Source organism: Dryobates pubescens, chromosome 3, assembly GCF_014839835.1.
Source record: "Dryobates pubescens isolate bDryPub1 chromosome 3, bDryPub1.pri, whole genome shotgun sequence".
In the NCBI taxonomy this organism is placed as follows: domain Eukaryota; kingdom Metazoa; phylum Chordata; class Aves; order Piciformes; family Picidae; genus Dryobates; species Dryobates pubescens.
Genome location: NC_071614.1, coordinates 4,646,515 through 4,671,450, shown reverse-complemented (window position 1 = coordinate 4,671,450; position 24,936 = coordinate 4,646,515). Strand labels below are relative to the sequence as shown.

Sequence of the window (24,936 nt, the reverse complement as noted above, 5' to 3'; positions counted from 1 at the left end):
CATCAAGTCCAACCTGTCACCCAACATCTCATGATTAAACCATGGCTTCAAGTGCCACATCCAATCTTTTTTTGAACACTTCTAGGGATAGTGACTCCACCACCTCCCTGGGCAGCCCATTCCAATGGCCAATTACTCTTTCTGAGAAGAACTTCTCCTCACCTTGAGCCTAAACTTCCCCTGGTGCAGCTTGAGACTGTGTCCTCTTGTTCAGGTGCTGGGGTTGTTTAGCCTGGAGAAGAGGAGGCTCAGGGGAGACCTTACTGCTGTCTACAACTACCTGAAGGGAGGTTGTAGCTAGGAAGGGGTTGGTCTCTTCTCCCAGGCAATCAGCACTAGAACAAGAGGACACAGCCTCAAGCTGTGCCAGGGGAAGTTTAGGCTGGAGGTGAGGAGAAAGTTCATCAGTGAGAAAGTTGTTAACTGTTGGAATGTGCTGCCCAGGGAGGTGGTGGAGTCACCTGGAGGTGTTCAAGAGGGGCCTGGATGTGGCACTTGGAGCCATGGTTTAGTCATGAGGTCTGTAGTGACAGGTTGGACTTGATGATCTTTGAGGTCTCTTCCAGCCTTGGTGATTCTGTGTGGTGGTGGTTGGGTTTTTTTTTCCCCCTTGGAGGTAAAGGCAGTTTAATAAGTGAAGAGAAAAATTTCATCCCAGAGAAGCCAGTGTAGTACTTGCATCAAACCAACAAAAGCAAAGGCCTCTGATAGTAAGGTATTTAGTGCAGCAGGAACAAGCCTGGTGATGCACTGGGAGCTCTGCAACAAATCTGTATCAGTGGCTATTTATGAATTCTGCAAAACTGTATGTGAATTCCATTATGTGTTTGGAGCCTCTGGCCTCCAAAAGCTTGGTTCACAGAAAGCTACTTAATGGATGAAGAATGAGCTGGGGGATACAAAAGAAAATTAATCTGCAGCACAGATTATATTCATTATGGTTAGCATATTAAAACAGCTCTTTGCAGTCTCATGAAAAGGCCTCACAAAGAGCACTTTGGCAGCCCCCCACAGGACACAGTACACAGAGTGTTGGTTCATCTCTTCCAGTCTAGGGTTTATGTTTGCCTCTTGAATCAGAACTGATTATAAATTCTTGGGGACAAGCACTCCCTCTTTTGGAGTGGACTTCATGGGGAGTGGTCTCATTAGTGAAAAGCCATGTCCCTGACCTCTGATATTTGCAAACTCCACTTTGATTAGAATACTCAAAATGAAATTCTTTCACCCCCCAAATGTCTATTTTTTTTTTCATATCTCATGTATAGAAGTGCCATTTGACTTCTTTATGTGTATAGATATTCAGTAGTATTTACATTTTGATAGATATAAATTAAATGTTTATTAATGTTAAATAATAGTAATTAAAGAAATAATATGAACTAATGAAACCATATTAAATATTAATTAAATAAATATATAGAATCATAGAATCAATAAGGTTGGAAAAGACCTCAGAGACCATCAAGTCCAACCTGTCACCCAACACCTCATGAATAACTAAACCATGGCTTTGAGTGCCACGTCCAATCCCCTCTTGAACACCTCCAGGGACGGTGACTCCACCACCTCCCTGGGCAGCACATTCCAATGGCCAACAACTCTCTCTGTGAAGAACTTTCTCCTCACCTCAAGCCTAAACTTCCCCTGGCACAGCTTGAGACTGTGTCCTCTTGTTCTGGTGCTGCTTGCCTGGGAGAAGAGACCAACCCCCTTCTGGCTACAATCTCCCTTCATGTAATTGTAGAGTGTATATGTGTGTATATGTATATATATACACACTCTTTTCTTGTAAGGGTCAATGAAAGATCACTAGGTGCTATTCTAAAGTGAAATTGTTTTCCAAAACTGTATCTGTTGGGCCATGAAAGCTGTGAGGCTCATTCATAAAGTGGCATTGTGCTGCCATTGTCTCATTGATGCAGAACCTGCCTTAGCCCAAATGCTGACACTGCATATGTGAGTATGGTTGGGCAAGGATGCATTGTGCTCTTTGAGTCTTTTATAGTATTTAGTTAGTATGCTGAATAATATATATATATTTTTTTTTCAATTGAAATTAAAACTGTCTCTGTTCTCAGATGTGAACATGAGGAAAACCTTTTTCACTGTGAGAGTGACAAAATGCTGAAAGAGGCTGCTCAGAGAAGTTGTGGAGTCTCCTTCTCTGGAGGCATTCAAAATGTGCCTGGACATGTTCCTGTGTGACCTACTCTAGGTGATCCTGCCCTGGCAGGGGGAATGGACTGGATAATCTTTTGAGATCCCTTCCATCCCCTGTGATTCTGTGATGTGATTCTGCTACTAATGTCCCAGCAAAAGACACTAGAGGAATTACTGCAAGTAATTCTATAACTTTCTAAATACCAGACTAAGTGACCAGAAGTGTTGATTGAATGGCCACAGTTCTGCACCAAGGCATCCTTACTCTGCACCAGAATGTGTATGAAGAATAATATGATGATAGCACTCATGAGAGAGACTTGTTCACTTCCTGCTGACTCTTATAGTTCAACTAATCAGTAGGTTTCTGGTCTAGACAAGACACATAAATCCATCTTTTCAGGCTATCTCACTTGCCATGAAAAAATACAATCCCCTCTCTGTTATGGGCTCCTTATGTGCTGCAGTACAACAGCGACTGGCAGTTTCATGTCGATTTTCATCTCCCACTAATGTTCTGTATTTCAGTGGAAATGAGAAATCCCCAAGGTGGTGAGTGTCCCCTTCCTTCAGATGATGAATGGAAAGTGTCAGTGCTGACAGGAGACGCAGGAACTGAAGCAAATGTCATTCTCTGGATATATGGAGACAGAGGAGCAGCCGGACCAATAACTCTTGGCAAGGACAACAGAAAGCAGCTGTTTCTTCCCAGGCAGGAGGATGAATTTCAGGTAGCTAATGAAGGCTAAGAACATTATTCTAATGTGTACCTTTCCAAAGATTATTCTGTCACCTGAAAAGGAAAAATGTTTTTCTCCTGTGTTTACTGCATGCAATAAATCTTGATTTAATCTCTACCAATTCTGCATTAAATCAGCTTGGTGCATATAGTTAGCAACAGGAAATGCTCTTTCTGTTAAGCCACTCTTCCTGCATAGAGTAGCCCAAATGGGACAACTGCAGGAGTAAATTGATGTCTTTAAGGTAATTGTTGAAGCTAGGTTTAGAAACAGGATCACTGTGGTTGGAAAAGACCTCTAAGATCATCGAGTCCAGCCATTATCTAAGTCTACCAGGGCCACTACAATACCATATCCTTGAGCATCTACCCCCCCCCCCAAACAAACGATATCTGAGGTAAAACTTGTCCATCATTTAGTAATCTTCACTAGTGAAATCCTCACACAGTTTTGAAAACATAAGAGGCATGCTGTGGAACTGGTTCATTTTGTTTTCTCAGCTGCCATAGTATAGATAACTGAAATGCCAGAGATTAAAATTGTCTCTGTTCCCAGATGTGCACTGAAATGCCAGAAACCTTTACTTGTGGAATTACAAAGAGTCTAATAACATCTACAGTTATGTTGTCATGAAAACACAAAGAGTTTTGTTGTTATTTAAGAATAACCCCACCTCTATTGTAAGAAGGAAATTATGCCTGGATAGGATGAAAGAAAATACCAAAGGGGCTGAAAGTTCTGGTTTGCTTGTGTCTTTCTGAGGTGCATACAACACATTGTGCACAGAATCACAGAATGCCAGGTTGGAAGGGACCTCAAGGATCATAGAATCCTAGAATAGAATCAATAAGGTTGGAAAAGACCTCAAAGATCATCAAGTCCAACCTGTCACCCAACACCTCATGACCACTAAACCATGGCACCAAGTGCCACATCCAATCTTGTTTTAAACACCTCCAGGGACGGCGACTCCACCACCTCCCTGGGCAGCACATTCCAATGGCTAACAACTCTCTCTGGGAAGAACTTTCTCCTCACCTCCAGCCTAAACTTCCCCTGGTGCATTTTGAGACTGTGTCCTCTTGTTCTGGTGCTGGTGCTGGTGTTGGATTGGTTGATGGGTTTGATGCGATGATCTTGAAGGTCTCTTCCAACCTGGTTTATTCTATGTATGTATTCTATGTATGTATGATTGCCTGGGAGAAGAGCCCTCATATGGTCGAACCTTTCTAGGTAATACTATAGTTGGAATGAGGTGGCCCAGCACCCTGTCAAGCTGAGTCTTAAAGCTGTCCAGTATATGGGAATCCACTGCTTCCCTTGGGAGGTGATTCCAATAGTTACCTTCAGCTAACTCAAGTAATTTTTCACATTTGGTGCAATTTTCATCCCCCCCCTCCCCCCCCCTCCCCACTCATCAACTCTTCTAACACAATATTGGCACACCAAGTCGTTACTGTCAATAATATTAATGATAATACTGCCTTTGAATAGGGCATGGGCAGGAAGATCACTAAATGTACTGTTCATTTCTAAGCAGTTAGGCTCCATATTGTGACCCAGGGGGAATTCTCCTAATTAGCAAATAATTTCTAAGCCACATTGGGTAATGGCATGTTTGCAATGTTAATCCATACATTCTTAAAGAGATGGGCCAGTTTTTCTTCTCTAAAATGGATATTGTCCATTATGGCTGTGTGCTGTGGATATTGATCTTGTGAGAGCAGAATCTTTGCCTTGGCACCTGGGGCTACTGCTGTGATTCTTCACGTCATACTGACATTGTTGCTTCCAGCCATGAAACAACAAATGTCACCAAAGTGCTTTTTGCTCTTTAGTCTCCAGTAGATAAAGGAAAAAGCCTATGAGTAAGAGCTATTTCTTCTCCCCACCCCTTAGACTCTGTCCTGTCCTTTTTTTGAGCAGCACAAATCTTGCAATGAGGATAGGAACACAAGACTTGAAACAATTTACATCTCTTTATCATTTATACCTTTGAACTTGATATGGTTTTGCTGCTATTTTCTGGAACAGAAGATAACACATCTTATTTTGTAAATTAATCAGCTGACTTGGGCCAGGACTAATATAATGCCTGAAGGTGCAAATGAATGCAAAGCACAGTCAGAATCAGGATCAGATAGTATCAGTGATTTTCAAAGTTTTGCAGATGTTTTATGAGGGAACATCATAAGAGAGAGACCTGAAGCTGTTTAGTCTGGAGAAGAGAAGACTGAGAGGGGATCTTAACAATGTTTTACAAATATCTGAAGGATGGGTGTCAAGATTAAGGGGCCAGGCTCTTTTCAGTGGTGCCCTGTGATAGGACAAGGCTCACAACCCGGAGCGCAAGAAGTTCCAGCTCATCATGAGGCAAAACTTCTTTATGGTGAGGGTGACAGAGCGCTGGAACAGACTGGAGAGGTTGTGGAGTCTCATCAGGACCTGCCTGAATGTGTTCCTGTGTGATCCACCCTAGGTGATCCTGCTTTGGTGGGGGATATGTACTCAAAGATCTTCAGAGGTCCCTTTTAACCCTCACCATTCTGTGATTCTGTGATGTTCTGCCAGCTTTTGAGATCTTATTCTTTAAGGTCTCCAGAAGTTTTATGCCCTTCATATTGACAGCCTAGATTTTCTGCTCATGTTGCTGTGCTGAGTTATGTAAGATTTATGTCCTGTGGTTTAGTTGATTTAATTTTGTATTCCACTTTTCTTTCATGAATGGCTGTCATCAATTGTTGTTTTGTTTTGAACTTTTCTGACTTTGAGGAGTTCAAAAGGGTGGGGGTTGGTCTCTTCTCCCAGGCAGCCAGTGACAGGAGTGGATACAGTCTCAAGCTAGGGGGAGGTTTAGGCTGGATGATAGGAAGAAATTCTTCACAGAAAGAAAGATTGGCTATTGGGATGTGCATGCTGCCCAGGGTGGTGAAGTCACCATCATGGGAAGTGTTTAAAAAGAACCTGGATGAGGCACTTGGTGCCATGGTTTAGTTGCTTAGATGGTGTTGGGTGAAAGGTTGGACTTGATGATCCTTGAGGTCTCTTCCAACCTTGGTGATGCTGTGATACTGTGATCTTGAAGGTCTTTTCCAACCTGGTTTATTCTATATTCTGTAAATATCTGCCAAATCATTTCCCTGGCAGGCACTGAGAGATCACTAAGCTATAAGCTGATCAAATTGAGGCTCAGGCAGAAATCTGCTTAGCCAAAACAGAAGCTGTCTCTTTTCTGGATCCTGTAATCCTAAATCTGCTAATCAAATGCTGGATGCCGCTCCTGCATGCTCAGACACTGCAGTGCCTCAGAGGAATCTGGAACCAATTGCAAAGATAAAGATGCATTATTTTTTCCCTCCTCACTTGTGATGTGGCTGCATTTTTTTTTTCCAGAGATGAACCTCAAATTGAAAGGCAAAATGTGCATAAAGGAGAACTGAGGTCTCTTCCAACCTTGGTGATTCTGTGATTCTGTGGATTTTTCAGTTATTTCATAAGTGACTAAAATACAGAAAGGGGAAAGTTTGGTCATTGGGGGTTGAGAGGTTTGGTTTTTTTTTTTTTTTTGTGAGTTATAAGGGTTTTATACTGTTGTTGTTGTCTCTTTTGGGGGTTTGTTTTTTTGTTGCTGTTGTGGGATGGTTTATTTTTTGTTGGTGGTAGTTCTGGGTTTGTTTTTCTGTTGTTGGTTTGTTGGTTTATAGAATAGAATTCTATTCTATTCTATGTATTCTATTAAGAATAGAATTAACCAGGTTGGAAGAGACCTCCTAGATCATCAAGTCCAACCTATCATCCAACACCACCTAATCAACTAAACCATGCAACCAAGCACCCTATCAAGTCTCCTCCTAAACACCTCCAATGATGGTGACTCTACCACCTCCCTGGGCAGCCCATTCCAATGGGCAATCACTCTCTGTGTGTAGAATTTCTTCCTAACCTTCAGCCTAAACCTCCCCTGGTGCAGCTTGAGACTGTGTCCTCTTGTGCTGGTGCTGGTTGCCTGGGAGAAGAGACCAACCTCTGCCTGTCTACAGCCTCCCCTCAGGTAGTTGTAGAGAGCAATAAGGTCTCCCCTGAGCTTCCTGCTCTCCAGGCTAAGCAACCCCAGTTCCCTCAGTCTCTCCTCATAGGGCTTGTGTTCCAAACCCCTCACCAACTTTGTTGCCCTTCTCTGGACACATTCCAGCAAGTCAACATCCTTCCTTCTTTTTGTTTTATTTTGGTTTTTTCTTGTTGTATTTTTAATTTTATTTGTATTTTTTTTGGTCCATTTCTTCCCCCCCCTAAGATATCCTGAATTCTGTGACAGTTTTAATCATGGAATTCACAGACCTGTGCTTGCCATTAGGATGCTGCTCCATCTGTATGTGTGGGAGACTGAGACTGAAATAAATGTCTTTTAATCATGAATTGAATATAGTGTTAGTGTGCAAGGCATGGCCCTTACTTCATCAGCATGCAGCCTCTACTGCACAGGTTTAAAGTACAAGTTAGAAATGTTTTTGGCTGGTTATATGTTGTATTGTTCTGGCTTTATTCAGGTGAAAATAAGCAGCATTGGGAGCATCTACAAGATAAGAATTGAACTTGATGGATTGCTGAATGAACAATCAGAGTGGAACTTAGAGAGGGTGAGATTTTGGAATGGTGACCTTTTTTTCTGCTCTTTTTGTTTGTTTGCTTGTTTTAATGAACTAAAAGCCCATCTTCTCATGATGCCACAGCCTCATAAATAAATAAAGCACATAGATAAATAAATAAATAACTGCTGATTGTGGTATGCTGTTGCTTTGTCTGCTTAGGTTGCTTTAAAGATGATCAAAGCACTAATACAGCCCACCTCCTGAGAGCTGGAAATAGGGAACACTATTTTGCAGTTATTCCTAATTCCTGTGGTTCCTAAATAACCATTTTAGTGTATTGATGGGTTGTATCAATTTTTTGCTTTCTGAAAGCTCGCCTGTACTCTTCAGTGTGTGTGTGTGTGTGTGTGTTAGAGAGATTCTAGCCATAAATTCCAGCTCTGAGAAAGTGAAAATGATGGAGCAACAACTATCTCATGCGAAGAAGGAACACTTTGCTTAAGAGCAGGCTAATCCCAGATGGCCCAAACATAGCTCACAATCACCATTTTCAGGGAAAAAGAAGCTGCTGGGTAGTTTTTTACCCCCCTCAGTTATAGAATAGAATAGAATAGACCAGGTTGGAAAAGACCTTTGAGATTATCGAGTCCAAGCTATCGCCCAACACCATCTAATCAACTAAACCATGGCACCAAGTGCCCCATCCAGTCTCTTCCTAAACACCTCCAGTGATGGTGACTCTACCACCTCCCTGGGCAGCCCATTCCAATGGCCAATCACCCTTGAATTCTGCTTTTCTGCTTCTGTTTTAATTCTGGCTTTCCTCATAGGCATGAAATAAAATTAATACTGAATTCTTGCTAACACTGACACCACCACCCCCATAAGATTTATTTCAGAATTGGACCCAAGTATTTGTTCTCTGTTTCTGATCTTGGATCTGTAAAACACACAAGCTTGTCCTTCAGCCTTTAACATTAAAAATCCTCATTTAGACAACCAGAATGACACAGTAATAGCAGATGTCGATATTAAACCATAGATCTTAACTGTATATCTACCAAACTGAAAGTGAGTCTAAATATTCCAGTTGCAGGAAGAATCATGCTTTCCATCCTGGTGCTTGTAAATAAATAGAGATATTCTGATATATTTATATATTTTTCACCACATTGGTCCCAATTTCAGAGGGTAACCCTGAGATTTCAGCTATTTCCTTTTGCACAAAGCAATCAATCAAGTTGAAGGCTGTGTGGGGTTTTTCTTTTCCCTGACAAGAGAGTTAATATTTGTGATTGTTCCGTATCAGCAGGGGGAGCTCTGCCAATAAACATTAGAGATTAAGGCTCTCTGCTGCAGAAGTGTTGTGTGTTAGGTTAAATACATGCTTTGGCGTTCTTTAAAGGGAGTGTTTATTTTACTTAAAATAGTATTTTATTGCAAAAGTGAGATAAAGACATCTATTGTCCTGATTTCCTAAGTGCTCACATTTACTCTTGAACCCTTATTTTCATCATTTTGTATGCAAAACTTGTGCACATTCAAAACACAACTGCAGAAAGAAATGTTTTTGGCACTGTTTTCCTTTTGCTAGTAAAGGTCTGTGGAAAAACTGCAGTGAGCATTGTTATAATTCAAGACCAAGAAAAACTGCTCCCATAAAAGAGAGGAAGGACTGCTTTAGCTGTAGGAAGCAAGTAAGATTTGTACATGAGGCACAGTGGCAAACAACCTAGGGATTTTAATTCTGTCTTCAAAAAGAATAAATAGAGGGTGAAGGTATCCAGGTTCTCTTTTGTTCTGCTGTAGAAGAGCCAAATATAATACAAACTGATTTAACATTTCAGCACATTATCTCCTTGCCAGATTGAGAAGGATATAGATGATGATTTTCATCCTGTTTCCAATTTCATATAAAAATGTGTCAGTCTTGTCACACATTCCAAAAGCTCTGTCTTTCCTGACCTCACTCACCAGAGAGCTGTCAGTCCAGGGTCCTCCAGACAGCGTTACACATAGGCAGTTCCCTGGCAGGAATTGGAATCGGTGACTTTCCTTGTGGCAAAAAGTGAAAATTCAATTACAGAGGTGTTTGTCCCAAGGATAAGATAATTTTAAAGTCAAGGCATATTCAAAGAACAGAGCCTTGCAGTTTCAGCTGCAATGCCATGAATCTGAATAGAGACCCTCCCTGATGAGGAGTCAAGTTGCAAAGCAGTGGCCGAAATGAAAACGTATTCGTGCTGCACGGTTTTGTTCATTGTGTTTACTGATTGTGTTTCCTGAGGCAGAAGATGTAGAAATATGTGTTGAGAAGCAAAGCACTGGTAAAAGTGGACTGAGTCACAGCTGGAATTTCTTCATCTCTAGGTGACACTGCAGCATCTAAAGAGCAAGAAAACCCTGGGTTTTCCAACAAACACATGGCTGTCAAGGCACCGTGAGGATAGAGATTTCGTCTGTGAACTTCCAGTATTGGAAGCTGGCAAACCTGTCTACCCAAGTATGTGTGGACTTCAGTTATGCCTGTATCAGCTTCCTGCTTTTCAGTACTAATGCCTTCTGAGTTGTATTCCATCTACTCTCTGTTCCTAAACATGGTCTTGGTGATCTCGGAGCAGATAGTCTGCTTCGTGGGGAATGCGTTCCAGCAAATGAATTGCAAATCAATTTTACTGGCCTTGTTGCCATTAAGCTAGAGTGGTGAGCAAAATGATTTTGATGATAGATATGTGTTTTCTTCTTTTGGCTGGTGTTGGAAGTTGTTTCATACCAGGTTTATGTCTACACGGGTGACATGGAGCAAGCTGGTACAGATGCTGCAGTTCATCTGTGTATCTATGGGGAGAGAGGAGACTCTGGTCTAAGGCTTCTGCATCAATCTGGTACACCAGTGGCATTTCAGAGAGGAATGGTAAGTTTTAAAATCAATTTGCTTAGCTATGTAAATAAAATGAAGGAATTTTAGCTGATTTTAACAGGTTCCTAATAAAAACAATCACAGAGGTCTAGAAAAGTTATTTTTAAGAACTCAGGGCAATGATTTTATACTAATCAAGAATGAAAATGCAGGTAGGAGAAGGGGAAGGAAAATGATGGGAAGAACCTCCCCAGGATGAGAAGAGCTGCCTGTGAATATAAAACAGACCCTGGCAAGGTTTAATGAGTACAGCTGATTCCAAAGGTCTGCACAGAAATCCTTCCATGATTTCAGATCTTAGTAGGACTCTTCATTATGTACTTCTTTAAATGTAGGATAGTATAATATTGTGACTAATGCATGCCAGACTTAATTAAAATCTTCTTTCAATTACCTCTGATCTCCTCCATAAGTAAAATATACACCATCCTAATTTTCTGCAGTAGAGCAGGGATGAATTTCAGGAACTATTGAATTCAATTTCAGGTCTGCCCCTAGCCCCCTTATGACCTCCTATTAAGCCTATTTCTTCTTTTGTGAGCTGTTGATTAGCATTGGTGTGTCTAAAACTTGGCATTGAGCTGGTAGTGGAATTACAGTGCATTATTTAATTACATTTCCTAATGACAAAATTAAAGGCAGTATCTGAAATGCTAAGTATAAAAATAACCCACTGGGACATTTTAGAGGTATTTATACTAATTTTTTTTTAAATATATATAATACTATTACTAATGTATTAGATATATAAAAATAACCCACTGGGAAACTTTAGAGGTCTTTATGCTATTTTTGTTTTTAAACTATATATAATGCCATTACTAATGTATTAGATATAAAAAGCTATTCCCATTGAAATTCAGAATTTAAGTGGTGTATTCTGGGGGGAATTATTCTGGCCAGACTGATAGTAAGCTCAGCTTATTAGTTATACAGGGGCTAAGGTGGGGGTGGCTCAAAGTGCACTTTGTTATGGAAATGGGTGAACCAGACAGTGGATTGCATGGTGCAGCAGAGCAGGACCTGGGGGCTGTGATTTTATGCTGCAGTGCTGGCTTGAACAAGGTCATTTAATCCTGGTGCTGATATGCTACGTGGTATTGGGCAAATCACTTAAGGAAAAGTTGCCCTGAGTGATCACATTTTGACTGCTTCTGGTTTGCTACATAACCAGCTCAACTTTTTTGAGCAGCCACAGCTGTAGCTGAGGTTTGTTCGAAGAGAATTCTGCTCTGTTCATAGCAGTAAGCTCTTTGAAATGCTAAATGTACCAATAAATTAACCCCTCTGTTTCTCAGCTGAGCACCCAAAACTACTTTCCTGGCAGCTTTTGGCAATAATGTCTGTCTAGGTAAAATGAAATATTACTCAGCTGGCCTTTGAGGAAATAGATTTCAGCATTTGCAGCAAACTGGGATATTATGGGCAAGGTGCAAAAGTGAAGTCACTGGGGAAATCAGTTGTGCTTCACTGAACTGTTTGGGTGGTTGGGGTAAATAATGCAGAGAGTCATCTAGATAATGAAGATAAAAAGAAGTATTTAAAAGCTGCAGTCCTGCCTGTGCATAATTTGAGGCAGGGATGCTTCATAGAGAATAGCTTATGATTATGTATTACAGAAGGATCATATATATAGGCACAAGGGAGAACTAAAGTTGCACAGGCAGCCTCAGTTCTGCCATTTACTAAGGACTGAGAAATTTACAGATATGAATTTTCCAGCGTAATCTTTTCCTCCATTATTTTCCTTTTTATTTTGAAGTGTGACCTAGATTGTTACACTTACAGAGAAAAAGCTTTATGCTTTTCACTGTGGCAGAGAATCACCAACCTGAACCTTTCACCTGATCAGCTTCGTGCTCCTGTGATGGTAAACTTGGCCGCTGTAAGCCCAAGCCTAAATGAGTAACAAGGGGAAAGCTGCATGTAAAGTTTCTATCTTCCAGCAGAATAAAACATTAATAGAGGAGGTCAGACCAAAAAGAGAAAAAGATCATAGAATCATAGAATCAATGAGGTTGGAAAAGACCTCAAAGATCATCAAGTCCAACCTGTCACCCAAAACCTCATGACCACTAACCCATGACAGCAAGTGCCATGTCCAATCCCCTCTTGAACACCCCCAGGGATGGTGAATCCACCACCTCCCTGGGCAGCACATTCCAATGGCTAGCAGCTGTCTCTGGGAAGAACTTTCTCCTCACCTCCAGCCTAAACTTCTTCTGGTGCAGCTTGAGGCTGTGTCCTCTTGTTCTAGTGCTGATTGCCTGGGAGAAGAGACCAACCACCACCTGGCTACAACCTCCCTTCAGGTAGTTGTAGAGAGCAATAAGGTCTCCCCTGAGCCTCCTCTTCTCCAGGCTAAGCAACTCCAGCTCCCTCAGCCTCACCTTGTAGGGCTGTGCTCGATGACAAAATCTGTGTTTTAAATAATTATCAACAAAGGATGACTTTAACTTGTGTGCACCTCGAAGAATAAATGCAAATGGCAAGGCATTGAAACAGGAGTAAAGGCTTGTGCGCAGTGTTTGGGATGCTGGCTGAACCCCCAGTTTCTTTGGGATTGTTACTGCAGTTTGATTGCAGTTGTGTTTTCTCATTTACTCTGATCCATAATCAAAGGACTTTTCGCTTTTCAGCTCCAAACACATTAAATGCAGTCCAGCTGTCATTAAGAACAGGACCCTTTGGGTATTGTGGCAGCTGATCAGGCTTTTAAGATACTTCAACTTTCAGACTGACTTGGTGGTGGCACTTGCAGAGTGCTGTCTCCTCTGTCTTCTAGGTCAGTGCTTTTGGAGTGGAAGCTGTGTCTCTTGGAAAGCTGCAGAAGGTGCTGTTGCGCTGTGAGCCTAATGCCAAGCCCCAGCGTTGGTACTGTGACAAAGTCCTTGTCAGAGAAGCTGAGAACAACTCCGAATGCGTTTTCAGTTGTGAAAGGTAGTATTGACAACAGTGTTCTTTAATGTGTGTCACTGACTCTATTCTACCTAACAGTGTAGTACATATGAATTTTCAAGGTCATTCCTGGAGAGTCCATGGCAGTGAGCTGTACAGTTAGGAAGGGACAGCCCAGAAGCCTGCTGAATTTTTGTATTTCCTGTAGAATGCCAGCTGATTTTTTTTTTTTTTACCAAGCAGGAGGAAGCTAAAAGAGTTCTGAATGAAGAGGTTTCAAAATTCTCCACAGTCTAGAATAACAGGACTAAGAAACCCAGACCATGTCTGCCTTAACTTGTGCTTTTTCAGACTCATTTCTCTGTCCTCAATCTGCAGGAGGCATAAGGAAAAGCAATAGAATAGAATAGAATAGAATAGAATAGAATGGAATAGAATGGAATTAACCAGGTTGGAAGAGACCTTTGAGATCATCGAGTCCAACCTATCACCCAACACCATCTAATCAACTGAACCATGGCACCAAGCACCCCATCCAGTCTCTTCCTAAACACCTCCAGTGATGGTGACTCCACTATCTCCCTGGGCAGCACATTCCAATGGCCAATCACTCTTTCTGTGAAGAACTTCTTCCTAACATCCAACCTTAACCTTTCCTGGCACAGCTTGAGACTGTGTCCTCTTGTTCTGGTGCTGGTTGACTGGGAGAAGAGACCAGCCCCCACCTGGCTACAACCTCCCTTCTTTGTTTTTAACACTGAACTCTGATTTTAAGAAATAGTGCCATAGATAAACACAAATCAGAGTTGACTCTCAATCCCTAGTAATGAGAAGGTTTGTGCCATTTTCTTCAGCTGCACAAATAAGGACAGTTGTGCCACATGAGTCTCTGACACCATGGTTCCTTTAATCCAACACAGGTATATTTTGCACTTACAGAGCCCTTGTGTTTGCACAAATAAGGCTTTGCTGAGCCAAATAATTTCTGCTTTAACATCAATCAAATCAAACACTGAAATTGCAGAGGTTGTGTGTACTCAGTATGAATATAAGGTGTGGGACATTCAGTTCTATGGTGTTGTGGTAGAGGGAAAAAAGTTGATTCCTACCTAACAACTTATCATTGAATCATAGAATCAATAAGGTTGGAAAAGACCTCAAAGATCACCAAGTCCAACCTGTCACCCAAGACCTCATGACTACTAAACCATGGCACCAAGTGTCACGTCCAGTCCCCTCTTGAACACCTCCAGGGATGGTGACTCCACCACCTCCCTGGGCAGCACATTCCAACAGGAAACAACTCTCTCTGTGAAGAACTTCTTCCTAACATCCAGCCTAAACCTCCCCTGGTGCAGCTTGAGACTGTGTCCTCTTGTTCTGGTGCTGATTGCCTGGGAGAAGAGACCAGCCCCCTAACTTATTTTCTTTCTTATTCTTAGGTGGCTTCCATTTGTGTCCCAAGGTGAAATGCACTCAGAAATTGAGCTGTACCCTCGAGGTAAGGTTTATTGTAACTTTATAATAGTTACATCAGTAATTTGTGATGTTTCCCCCCCACCCCCTGAACAAATCTGTGCTGAATTTACATTTTAAATATCAGAGTTAATGATTTTGTGGCTTCCTTTGCTCTATTTCTGAGTGAACACACTTTGTGTTTGCATTGTGTAATGGGTATAGGTGACAGAGGGAGAGTAATAAAGGAACAAATGAGAAGGGAAGTTTGCTTGTGTTGACTGGAATCACAGAATATCTGTTTCACTTCTTCTTTCAAACCTGTTCTTTAACCTTAAAGGATGAATCTTTTCATAGCTGCCTTATTTATTTTTTTTTCCCCCCAGAATTTCAAATAAATCAACAGCTGAAAATGCAAGAAGCAGCAAATGGTAAGTGCTGCTCCAGTCTTCTGTCTTTAATGAAAACTGTTTCTCTCTCAGAACTAATTGCTTTACACATCTATTGCTGTTTCTATTTATTTTAAAACATTAATTAAAGCACACTATTTGAACATTTCAGGAAGCTCTGAACTTCACATTCTAATTTAAGCACTAAATCACTTTGTTTATGCTTTCTTTTATTTATTCTGTCATTTTTATTTCCATAATGTTAATTTTCTGTCTGTTGGAAAATTCATATTTTCTAGTACTTACTCCTAATCTATCTCAATTTGAGTTAACATTTTAAACCATGATTCTTCCTCCTGGGCTGCATGTAGTTCTGTTCTCACCATTAGTTTTTAATGTGTCATTTTACCTATGATTTCATATTTGTCCAGCTTGACTTTTCTGTCCTTGCAGAGATCTTTAAAGATCACCTAGTTCCAAACCCCCTGCCATGGCAGGGGCAGGTTGCTCAAAGCCCCATCCACCCTGGCCTTGAGTACTTCCAGGGATAGGGCATCCACAGCTTCTTTGGGCAACCCATTTCCATGTCTCACCACACTTACTGTAAAAAATGCCTTCCTTCTTACTGTAAAAAATATCTTCCTTCTGTCCTATCCAAATTTGTCCTCTTTCAGTTCAAAACCATTCAAATTGTCCTCTCACTACAGGGCTTGATAAAAAGTCTTTGCCTTTTGTGTAGACCCCCTTCCTATATTAAAAGGCTGCAATAAGGTTTCTCTGAAACCTTCCTCTCCAGACTGAACACCTTTTCTTTATGGGAAAGATGTTGCACCCGCCCTGGTCATTTTCATGGCCCTCCTCTGGACCCACTTAAGCTAGTCTTTCTTTGTCTTGTGCTGAGGTCCCCACAGATGCCTACAATACTGCAGACTGGGTCTCACCAGCGTGGAATACCAGGGGAGAATCAGCTCCCTCAACCTGCTGGCCAGGTTTGATCAGTCAAACCAAATGAGATGCTGGTGTTTTCTGAATTCCCAGCTGTGTATTTATATGTATTTAGAAAAGCTCTCACCTTCCAAACCCAAGTGTCAGCCAGACCTCAACAGATCTGGGAAACAGGAGCTCAAGCTTTCTGCTAGCGGCGCCTCTTTGTGGAGGCAAATTACTGAGGCATAATGGGGCTGGCCCAAATAAATACCTCTGTCAGACACCAGGTTTAATTCATCCAGGTATTACCAGACAGCTGCCTGTTAATAAAGCTGCAGTGCATACTGTGGCTCTTATTTTCCACTGCGGGCTGCTATTTCATCTGTTGTTTGCCTTGCACTGAAAGAATCCAAGTCACTAAGTGGCAGTTGCTTCTTGGAGGCAAAAGCTGCAATCAAAAGAGGGGTGGAGAGTGTGTGATCCCAGCTTTTCAGATGCAGAAATGCATTTTCCAATTATGAATTGTTCTCTCTCTCTCTCTCTTTTCTTTTTTTTAATAAGATTTATATTCATCCTCTTTCAGCTATTTAAATAACTTGGGTGCATTGTGTGGCAGCAGAGATGACATTTTATTATCAGGAAAGCTTTATATAAAATGATTTTCTGAAGAGTCCTACTGTTAGAATTTCCTCCAAAATATTTACTTCTGTTTTTCTCCCCCCCTCTGTCATGCTAATCTCTGTGTCATGCCTCCACCCAGGCAAACACAGCTCTTGTTGATGTGTCACATTGACATGGTGAGAGGGAATTGTACTTAATTGGGATGCTTTGATGTCTTTTGGGTTTTTTTTTCCTGATATATTTATTGGTTATGTATGTTGGCATAATCCAGAGTCTGGAGCTTGGGCTTTTTTCTATGATGACCCACAGAGTTATCATTAGACAATTCTCTAGGCATTGTGCTTGCATTTCCAGCTTTAGCACTCTGCAAGCCTCCTAAATCCTTAAAGTTACACAACTTGCCTAAGATGAGTGTGGATGATGTGGTATTTAGCCAGTCTTCTGCTGCCCCTCCCAGCATCTTTACAGTTTGGGTGCTCAGTAGTCACAGTCCCTGGGCTGAACTGAGCATTTATTTGTCTTTCAACGATATTTCTATGTATCAATAACAGTTCTAAAAGCATTTTGATTTCATCTTTCACTTTACAGAAGGAGACTGGAAGATTACTGTTGTCACTGGGGATTTGGCAACAGCTGGCACAACAGCAACAGTATCCCTTTATGCTTATGGAGAAAACAAAGCTTCTGGTCCTATTATTTTGGGATCTGGGAAACACCAGCTGTTTAATCCCAGCAGTGAAGATACATTTAAGGTATAGTATGGCTTTTACATAAACACTGGAGAATTCCAAACATATGCAAAATAGCTTTTCTCAGAACAGGATAAAAGTGGCAATAGAAAGGCCTTGAAAGAAGATGTGAGGATCATTAAGTGTTGCTGAGGAAGCAGCTGACTTTCATGATAGTGAGATTTGAACCAACAAATGTTTGCAGAACTGCATCAGGCAGACATGCCTCTCAGAGTCTGCTTCATACCTGCATCTACTTGATGGGCTAGTTTGAACCAGATGGTGTTCATTTGCAGAGGCAGAAAAGACTTTCTTTGCCTCTTCTTTGTGTTGATCTAATAAGATAGTTTATGTTTATGGCTTGTGGTGCATATCTGCCTTTGGAAGTGTCCACTGGAGATTCTTCCTGGGGCTTTCTCAGACTTCCACTGAATCACACTGTCTTTCTTGGAGAAAGTGGGAAGGAAAAGGGGGATGGTTAGGGTCTAGAGTCAAATCACACCGAGTAGGTTGACTCAGGTGAGGTAGACTGGCGGTGTCCTGCTTCTCCAAGCAAATTCTCTCTTGTCAGAGAAACTTCTGAGAGGTACTTCAGAATCAGGACTTTTCTCAGGGCTTCTCAAAGTTCCTCTAATGCCTACAATTTCCTCCAGTTCCTATAGTTCCTCGTGACTGTGTATGTTATGATCATTAAACCTGCACTATGCCTTCTAGGTTGAAAGAATATCTGCATAATAAAAAGATGATGAGGAATCAGTGGCAGACAGGACTGGAAGGTCCTCTGATATTTTTTTTTTCATTAATTCTTTTCTAGTTTGAAGTATAAATACATAAATTCTTGCAGAGGCAAGTCAGTGATGCTCTTTCCCCCTGCATTAATTTCAATTGACAGTAACTTGGCCAAAGTTACAGATAGTGCTGGTTTGATATTATCTTGGATCAAAACAGGAAGGTGAAATCAGAGTTTATCTGAAGACTAAATCGAAGTCTTCCTTTTTACATCATTCTGGATCTTCTTGGATGTTTATTCAAATGGTTAATGCTATCTGACAGCAAGTTTATTCAGTTCATTGAAGGAAGTGCCAAGAACATTTGTTTGCTTTCTTTCTCTTTGGAAGGAACAGAATGTTTCTCAAAGCATCAGTTTTATCCTCCCAGCATCAAGGCAAAACCTGATACCTGTCCCAGGAGCTCTGATAATCTGTTGCTGTCTGTATTAGTACTCAGGTTTTGATCTTCCACATCACACACAGATCTTTGTGCCTGAAGTTCTTCTTTGGTGATAGACCACTGAAAGCCTGTAAGAAGCTTGGAGGCTAGTCACAGCACTTAGGCACAGCTTAAGTGAGATGAATCTGGACAGAGGAGTAAAACTTGAACCTGTTACAAAATCCAATTGTGCAACCAACCTTTTAAATCTGTGTGTAATGAGACCTTTAAACTTCAGAGGTGCTTGAGAAAGCTTCTCCCTGTGTCTTAACCACACCATGGAAGCTTCAAGGTTGACCACATTAGTGTCCCTTATTTCTCAAAACCACTTATTTAGCTTTCAGTCAGTGCTGAACAATGGAGAGAGAAAGAACAGGTAAAGTAATTGTGTTTCCTTTTCCTATACCCCCTCCCACCCCTTAAATATCTCCATTTAATGAGGTGGCTGAATTCTTTAGTTAATCCAAATGAAAGCTGCATTCTCCAAACACTTCAGCACTTTGTAACTGCAGTTTTCCACCATTAAGAGCACTGTGGAATACCATCAACACTGCTAAAAAGCTGTGGAGTTGCAGAAAAGTTGGGCAGCCTTAATTGCTTTCTGTTAGGCTAGCTTAACCTGTTAAGCACATTGGGGAAAATCATTACTAAATGGTCTTGGATTTGCAGCCTTTGTGCATATTTCAAGGCTTTTTAAACTCCAGGTAGCCAGGTGGGGGTTGGTCTCTTCTCCCAGGCAACCAGCACCAGAACAAGAGGACACAGTCTGCCAGGGGAGGTTTAGACTGGATGTTAGGAAGAAACTCTTCATAGAGACAGTGATTGGCTGTCTGGGGAGGTGGTGGAGTCACCATCATTGGAGGTGTTTAGGAGGAGACTTGATAGGGTGCTTGGTGCCATGGTTTAGTTGATTAGGTGGTGCTGGATGATGGGTTGGACATGATGATTTTGAAGGTCTCTTCAGGTCTGGTCTGGTCTGGTCTGGTCTATTCTATTCTATTCTATTCTATTCTATTCCCTTTAAAAATCCCTTTGGCCACAGAAATAATCACAAGAAATGGCAGAGGAATGGCCCACAAAAAGAGAATTAGGCAAACCTGTTGTTAAAAATCAAGGCTAGGAAGTACAGTTGACTGCATAGTAACTTGGATACCTAAATGTAAATAATGAGTAATCAGTAATGTTAACAAATGAAGAAGTTATTAAAACCTGAGTAAACCCAGTGATGCTTCTCTATATACTCCTGAGATGTTGTTGCTTGGCTGGAACTTGATTTTGATCTTGTTTGCATTGCTATTTACAGCTGGTGTAACTTCATACACTTTGGCTATCATTAAGGAAATCAGATTAAAAATGGATTGTCCTCCAGTGTAACACAGGTAGAGAGCAACAAGGCTTTTTACCCTTGGCACATGAAATTCACTGAAGGCAATTTGCAGTTGTGTGATGATGGGGAGAGGTTTTGTTCCTGACTGCAGTCTGGGGTTCCAGGTTCTCACAAGGTAGGTGTGTATAAGCAACACCATACTGCCCTTGTGACTTAGCAATTTTTTTCCTAGCAGATGGGAACGTCAGGGATGAACAACAAAGGAATGGAAAGAAGGGGAATTTAAATTTGATGGATTTCCCTTTCTGCTCTGTAATTGTTCCTGCATGTTCAAAGAAGCTACTTCTAGGCTACGGTTTGCTGCTCTGTTTCAATTCAGGCGTAGTTTTTAGGGCATAATTTTTCTGTTGAGAGCCATTCCTCCTCCAATGGAGAGATATCAGTCTACCATAACTTACAGCTCTCATCACAACTGTGATCTGCTTCCTGCTTTTTCGTCTGGTAGCATCCCAGTCCCTGAGCATTCTTCAGTATTTCAGAAATACTGATTTTGGCAGCGTGTTGAGTTGCTCAAGACACTGAAGCCTTAATTGTATTGTAAATTATATTCTCCAGACCCCTGTATTCTGTATCATCATTCTTTGAAACCTGGCGAATTATCTCTTATGAGTATACACACTGTTTGACAAAGAAATGCTTTTTGCAAGTATTCTTTTAATGTTTGGTCATGCCAAATATTCCCTTCTGTGTCAAAGACAACTAAGCAGAAGACTGTAAGTGCATCAGCTTCTGTAACAGCCAGCTACAATCTCTCAGTTTTTATTACTTCAATGCAAAATAATGCCATACCTTCAGGTACAAATTCTGCCTTTCTAGTAATAATGGAGTCAGTAAAAGCAGCAACTGGTTCAATAGATCTGCTTTCAAAATACTGTGTGCTAGCAGCAGCTTCTTAGCAGCAATTCTTCCACCTTTTGCGTTGTGAGTTTGCTTCAGCTCTGCAATCTCTTTAGAGCAATGCTGGTCTTACTGATCTCAACATGTTGTCAAGTTTATCTTAAATAGAACTGTATAAAGCTATTAAGAGAGCTGGATTTCCCCCCCCCCCCCCCAAGAAATCTTCACAATCTTCACTTTCACCTTAAGTTATATTTTGTAGTTGGTGGACGTCTTTCTAAGGAAGATAGTTCCACACTTGCAAGCAGGGGGCATGGAGCATGCCTGATGTTTTAGGAGAACTGGAAACTGGAATCCATCTCTGTTGTGAGAATTGCTGCATGAACCCATTTCTCTGTCTTTTAAAGCTGGTGCCCTCTCCAGTTAAACCATTTACATTTCTTCAGCTGCCTAAACACTGCCATACTCATAATGCCAGAAAGTAATATAAATAACTAAAAAGCAGGGCTCCTACTAATACCCACAGAGATACTTGATCATAGAATGACTGAGGCTGGAAGGGACCTTAGAGATCATCTACTCCAACCTCCCTGCCATGGATGTAAACTACAGCACGGGAGGCTCCACCTCAACACAAGGGGGAACTTCTTGTCCCCTGCCATGGGCAGGGCCACCTCTCAACCAGACTCGGCTGCTCGAGGCCTCGAGGGTACATCTCTGCCACAGAGGTGTTGTAGAAGGTCTGTGAAGATTCAAACCCCATTCTGTTCATTACATAGATGCAATCAGTCACACTCCAAAGTTGGTGAGGGGTTTGGAACATAAGCCCTACGAGGAGAGGCTGAGGGAGCTGGGGTTGCTTAGCCTGGAGAAGAGGAGACTCAGGGGTGACCTTATTACTCTCTATAACTACCTGAAGGGAGGTTGTAGACAGACGGATGTTGGTCTCTTCTCCCAGGCAAGCAGTACCAGAACAAGAGGACACAGTCTCAGGCTGCACCAGGGGAGGTTCAGGCTGGATGTTAGAAAAAAGTTCTATACAGAAAGAGTGATTGCACATTGGAATGGGCTGCCTGGGGAGGTGGTGGAGTCGCCATCACTGGAGGTTTTTAGGAGAAGACTTGACAGGGTGCTTGGTGCCGTGGGTTAGTTGTTTGGGCAGTGTTGGATTGGTTGATGGGTTGGACGCGATGATCTTGAAGGTCTCTTCCAACCTGGTTTATTCTATGTATTCTATGTAAGAGCATCAAAGACTTTCATAAGTGAAGCAGAACTCATAAAACTTAACAAATAGTGATTTTGTGTTCCTGTGTTCTAGTGTTCATGAGCTTTTTCAAGTGTTAAAGGCCTTTTCCTTCCAGTTAGATGTCCCTTGTTTGGAAAGAGTTACCCTCATCTGGTACCTTTGTGTTGTGCTGCATCACATGGAGGCATTAGCAGTTTATCTGTCAGTTGTCGTTTTTCCCCTTCCTATTTAAATGAAGATATCAGTCATTTAAAATAATCTGTGCATTGAGAATTGACACCCCTTCTTTTAGAATCAGCCCTAGGACTGTCAGAATCTGCCAGGTTTCACCACGTGTCTTTAATTTCTGAATCCATATTCACTTCTCTTTATTTCAACAGTCAAAGCTGAGATACCAGAAATAAAACGAGAAGCAGTGGGGAGAAACCCAAATGCTATAAAAATAGGTTGAAACAAATCCATTTCCATGCTTTTCTTACCATTGTTAAAATAAAAAAAGCCTGTAATGAGCTCAGTGAGAATTCTTCCTGAGTGGAAAAACTGGGGAAATGACCACAAGCACTAAAATAATCTCCACTCTCTTAACCATGCGACTGACAGTGCCTGAAAACTGGGCATAGCTTGTGCCCTGCTACTTCCCAGCTGCCCCTGTTTGCCATAATGACCATTTAGGACCAGATGCATTTAGTCAGATACACTTAAGGCAGCATAAACCAGTCATACTCTTGGCTTTAACTCCACTTCAAACTGTCCATCTCTCAGCAAAATTTATTTGACGACAAAATGAACTTCATTCCTCACTCAGATAAAGGCAGAAGTGCGTAAAATGATCTCCATCAGCTACAGGGTCTGCATGAATCAAAATTTGGCTTGTTTCAAGAAAGCAAGGTGGAAGGATCATAAAGAACTCACCATGTTGGAGAAAACCCCAATTCATCTCATCTTCAAGAAATGAGGGTGATTGATCATGGTCTTACCTGTTCAGCCACTCTGCAGGATGTTATGTATGCGTTTCTCTTTCAGGGTGGTTTTGTGAGAGAACTTTATGTGCTCAATTTCAGGTTTAATCTTTCATATCTATAACCCTTTAATTTTTTTTTTCTCCCCTACCCAATGGCAACACAAGTCCAAGATGAATACATATTAAACCCCCTTGACTGTCTCTCTTGAGCCACTCCTCTCTGCCTGGTTATGCTGTTTGTTTAGCCCCATTGTAGGCTTCAGGTGATTCATGACATTCAGTGACACTGGCTTCCTTTATTAAGAGTCTCTCTGTTAAGAGCTCACCTACCTTCCTTTGTCAAGTGCTCAGATTCAGTTTCTGTCTTTACTAATCCTTCTGCCTTGTCTTCCCCTCAGCCATTTTCTAGTCTGTTCACATTCTTATGCTTCCCATCATCTCAGTGTCTAAGCACTTTTCAGAAGTGAGTGGTGTGATTAATGTGTAGCTTATTCTCTCACTCTTACTCTTACAAATCATTTTTCTGGTCTGGGATTGGAACAACTCTGTAAAGAGAACAGACACTTTAGCCAGTACAGGGCTTATGCTAAACAAGATAGATCAATTTAGCTTGCATTGAAATAGGAGATGGTAGAGTGATAAAGTTTTTGATGGCCTTTACTTTACATGCCCAGCTTTCTGTCAGTCCTATAACAGTTCTCCCTCCTGCAAAAATTGTTTTCATTGTGCATTACAGGCTTTTCGTAGCACTAGCAATGCTGAATCTTCTAAAACATCTTCCCATTTGTTGTACTTGATGGAGCAGGGCCAGAGGAGGGCCATGATAATGATCAGGGGGCTGGAACAGCTTTCCTACAAGGACAAGCTGAGGGAATTGGGGTTGTTCAGCCTGCAGAAGAGAAGGCCCCAGGCAGATCTTCATGCTGATTCTAGTACCTGATGGGGGGCTACAAGAAAGCTGCAGAGGAACTGTTTACAAAGGCCTGCAGTGACAGGACGGGGGGCAATGGCTTCAAACTAGAGAAGAGCAGATTTTGATTGGACGTAAGAACCAAATTCTTTAGCATGATGGTAGTGGAACACTGGAACAGGTTGCCCAGGGAAGTAGTTGAGGCCCCATCCCTGGAGGTATTCAAGGTCTGGCTCGACAAGGCTCTGAGCAACCTGATCCAGAGGAGGATGTCCCTGCTCACTGCAGGAGGGTTGGACTGGATGACCTTTGGAGGTCCCTTCCAACACAAACCATTCCATGATTCTATAATTCTATGCTTCTGTGAAGATGGAAAAAAACCCCTAAGGTATCTGTTGGTACTATCAGTTTAGTAGGTAACAATAACATAGCATTTCTTTAATTAACCTGAGAAGAGATAACTGGCATCTATTTTAATGTGTAGTAGCACGTTGTTAGTCTGGGCAGGAAGGTCAAGTGAGTGAGTATTGACACTGGACTAGCTGCAGGATGAAAAGAGCTTGAGTGGATTGGAAAATCAAGTGTTTAGCTGTCACTATGCAATAAGCAGTACTTGTTTATGCAGCTTATTTCTGTGACCAAAGCACATGTGAAACAGTGGTGAAAATGATGACAGTTTTGGCATTGCCTTTAATCCTACTCCTTACATGCTTATATCCACCTTGTTCATGAGACTCTTCTGTTTCTGTGACACTTAAGCACCTGTGGCATAGTCTAATTCTTGATTTAACCTATAACTGTACAAGCTTGGCCACAATTAACAAATTGGCTGAATCCAGACATCTTGATAGTGCAAGCGCCATGGGTGGACCCTGAGTACTTTACTGGTACATTAGTTATGATATTCTTGGCAACATTTACCAGCTGCCTGCTTGCAATTAAAGAACATCCTCTGC

The 24,936-nt window shown here is 41.5% G+C and overlaps 1 protein-coding gene across 1 annotated transcript in view; it reads left to right on the top strand.

Moving 5' to 3' along the window:
* The window catches only part of LOC104303523 (lipoxygenase homology domain-containing protein 1), a 125,804-nt gene that overhangs the window by 6,950 nt on the left and 93,918 nt on the right, over window positions 1-24,936 (top strand). Inside the window, exons 4-10 of the mRNA XM_054179471.1 lie at window positions 2,692-2,894; window positions 7,451-7,540; window positions 9,863-9,995; window positions 10,255-10,406; window positions 13,198-13,352; window positions 14,753-14,811; window positions 17,291-17,454. Of these exons, the coding sequence (XP_054035446.1) occupies window positions 2,692-2,894; window positions 7,451-7,540; window positions 9,863-9,995; window positions 10,255-10,406; window positions 13,198-13,352; window positions 14,753-14,811; window positions 17,291-17,454 (956 nt within the window). The remainder of the gene's footprint in view (window positions 1-2,691; window positions 2,895-7,450; window positions 7,541-9,862; window positions 9,996-10,254; window positions 10,407-13,197; window positions 13,353-14,752; window positions 14,812-17,290; window positions 17,455-24,936) is intronic.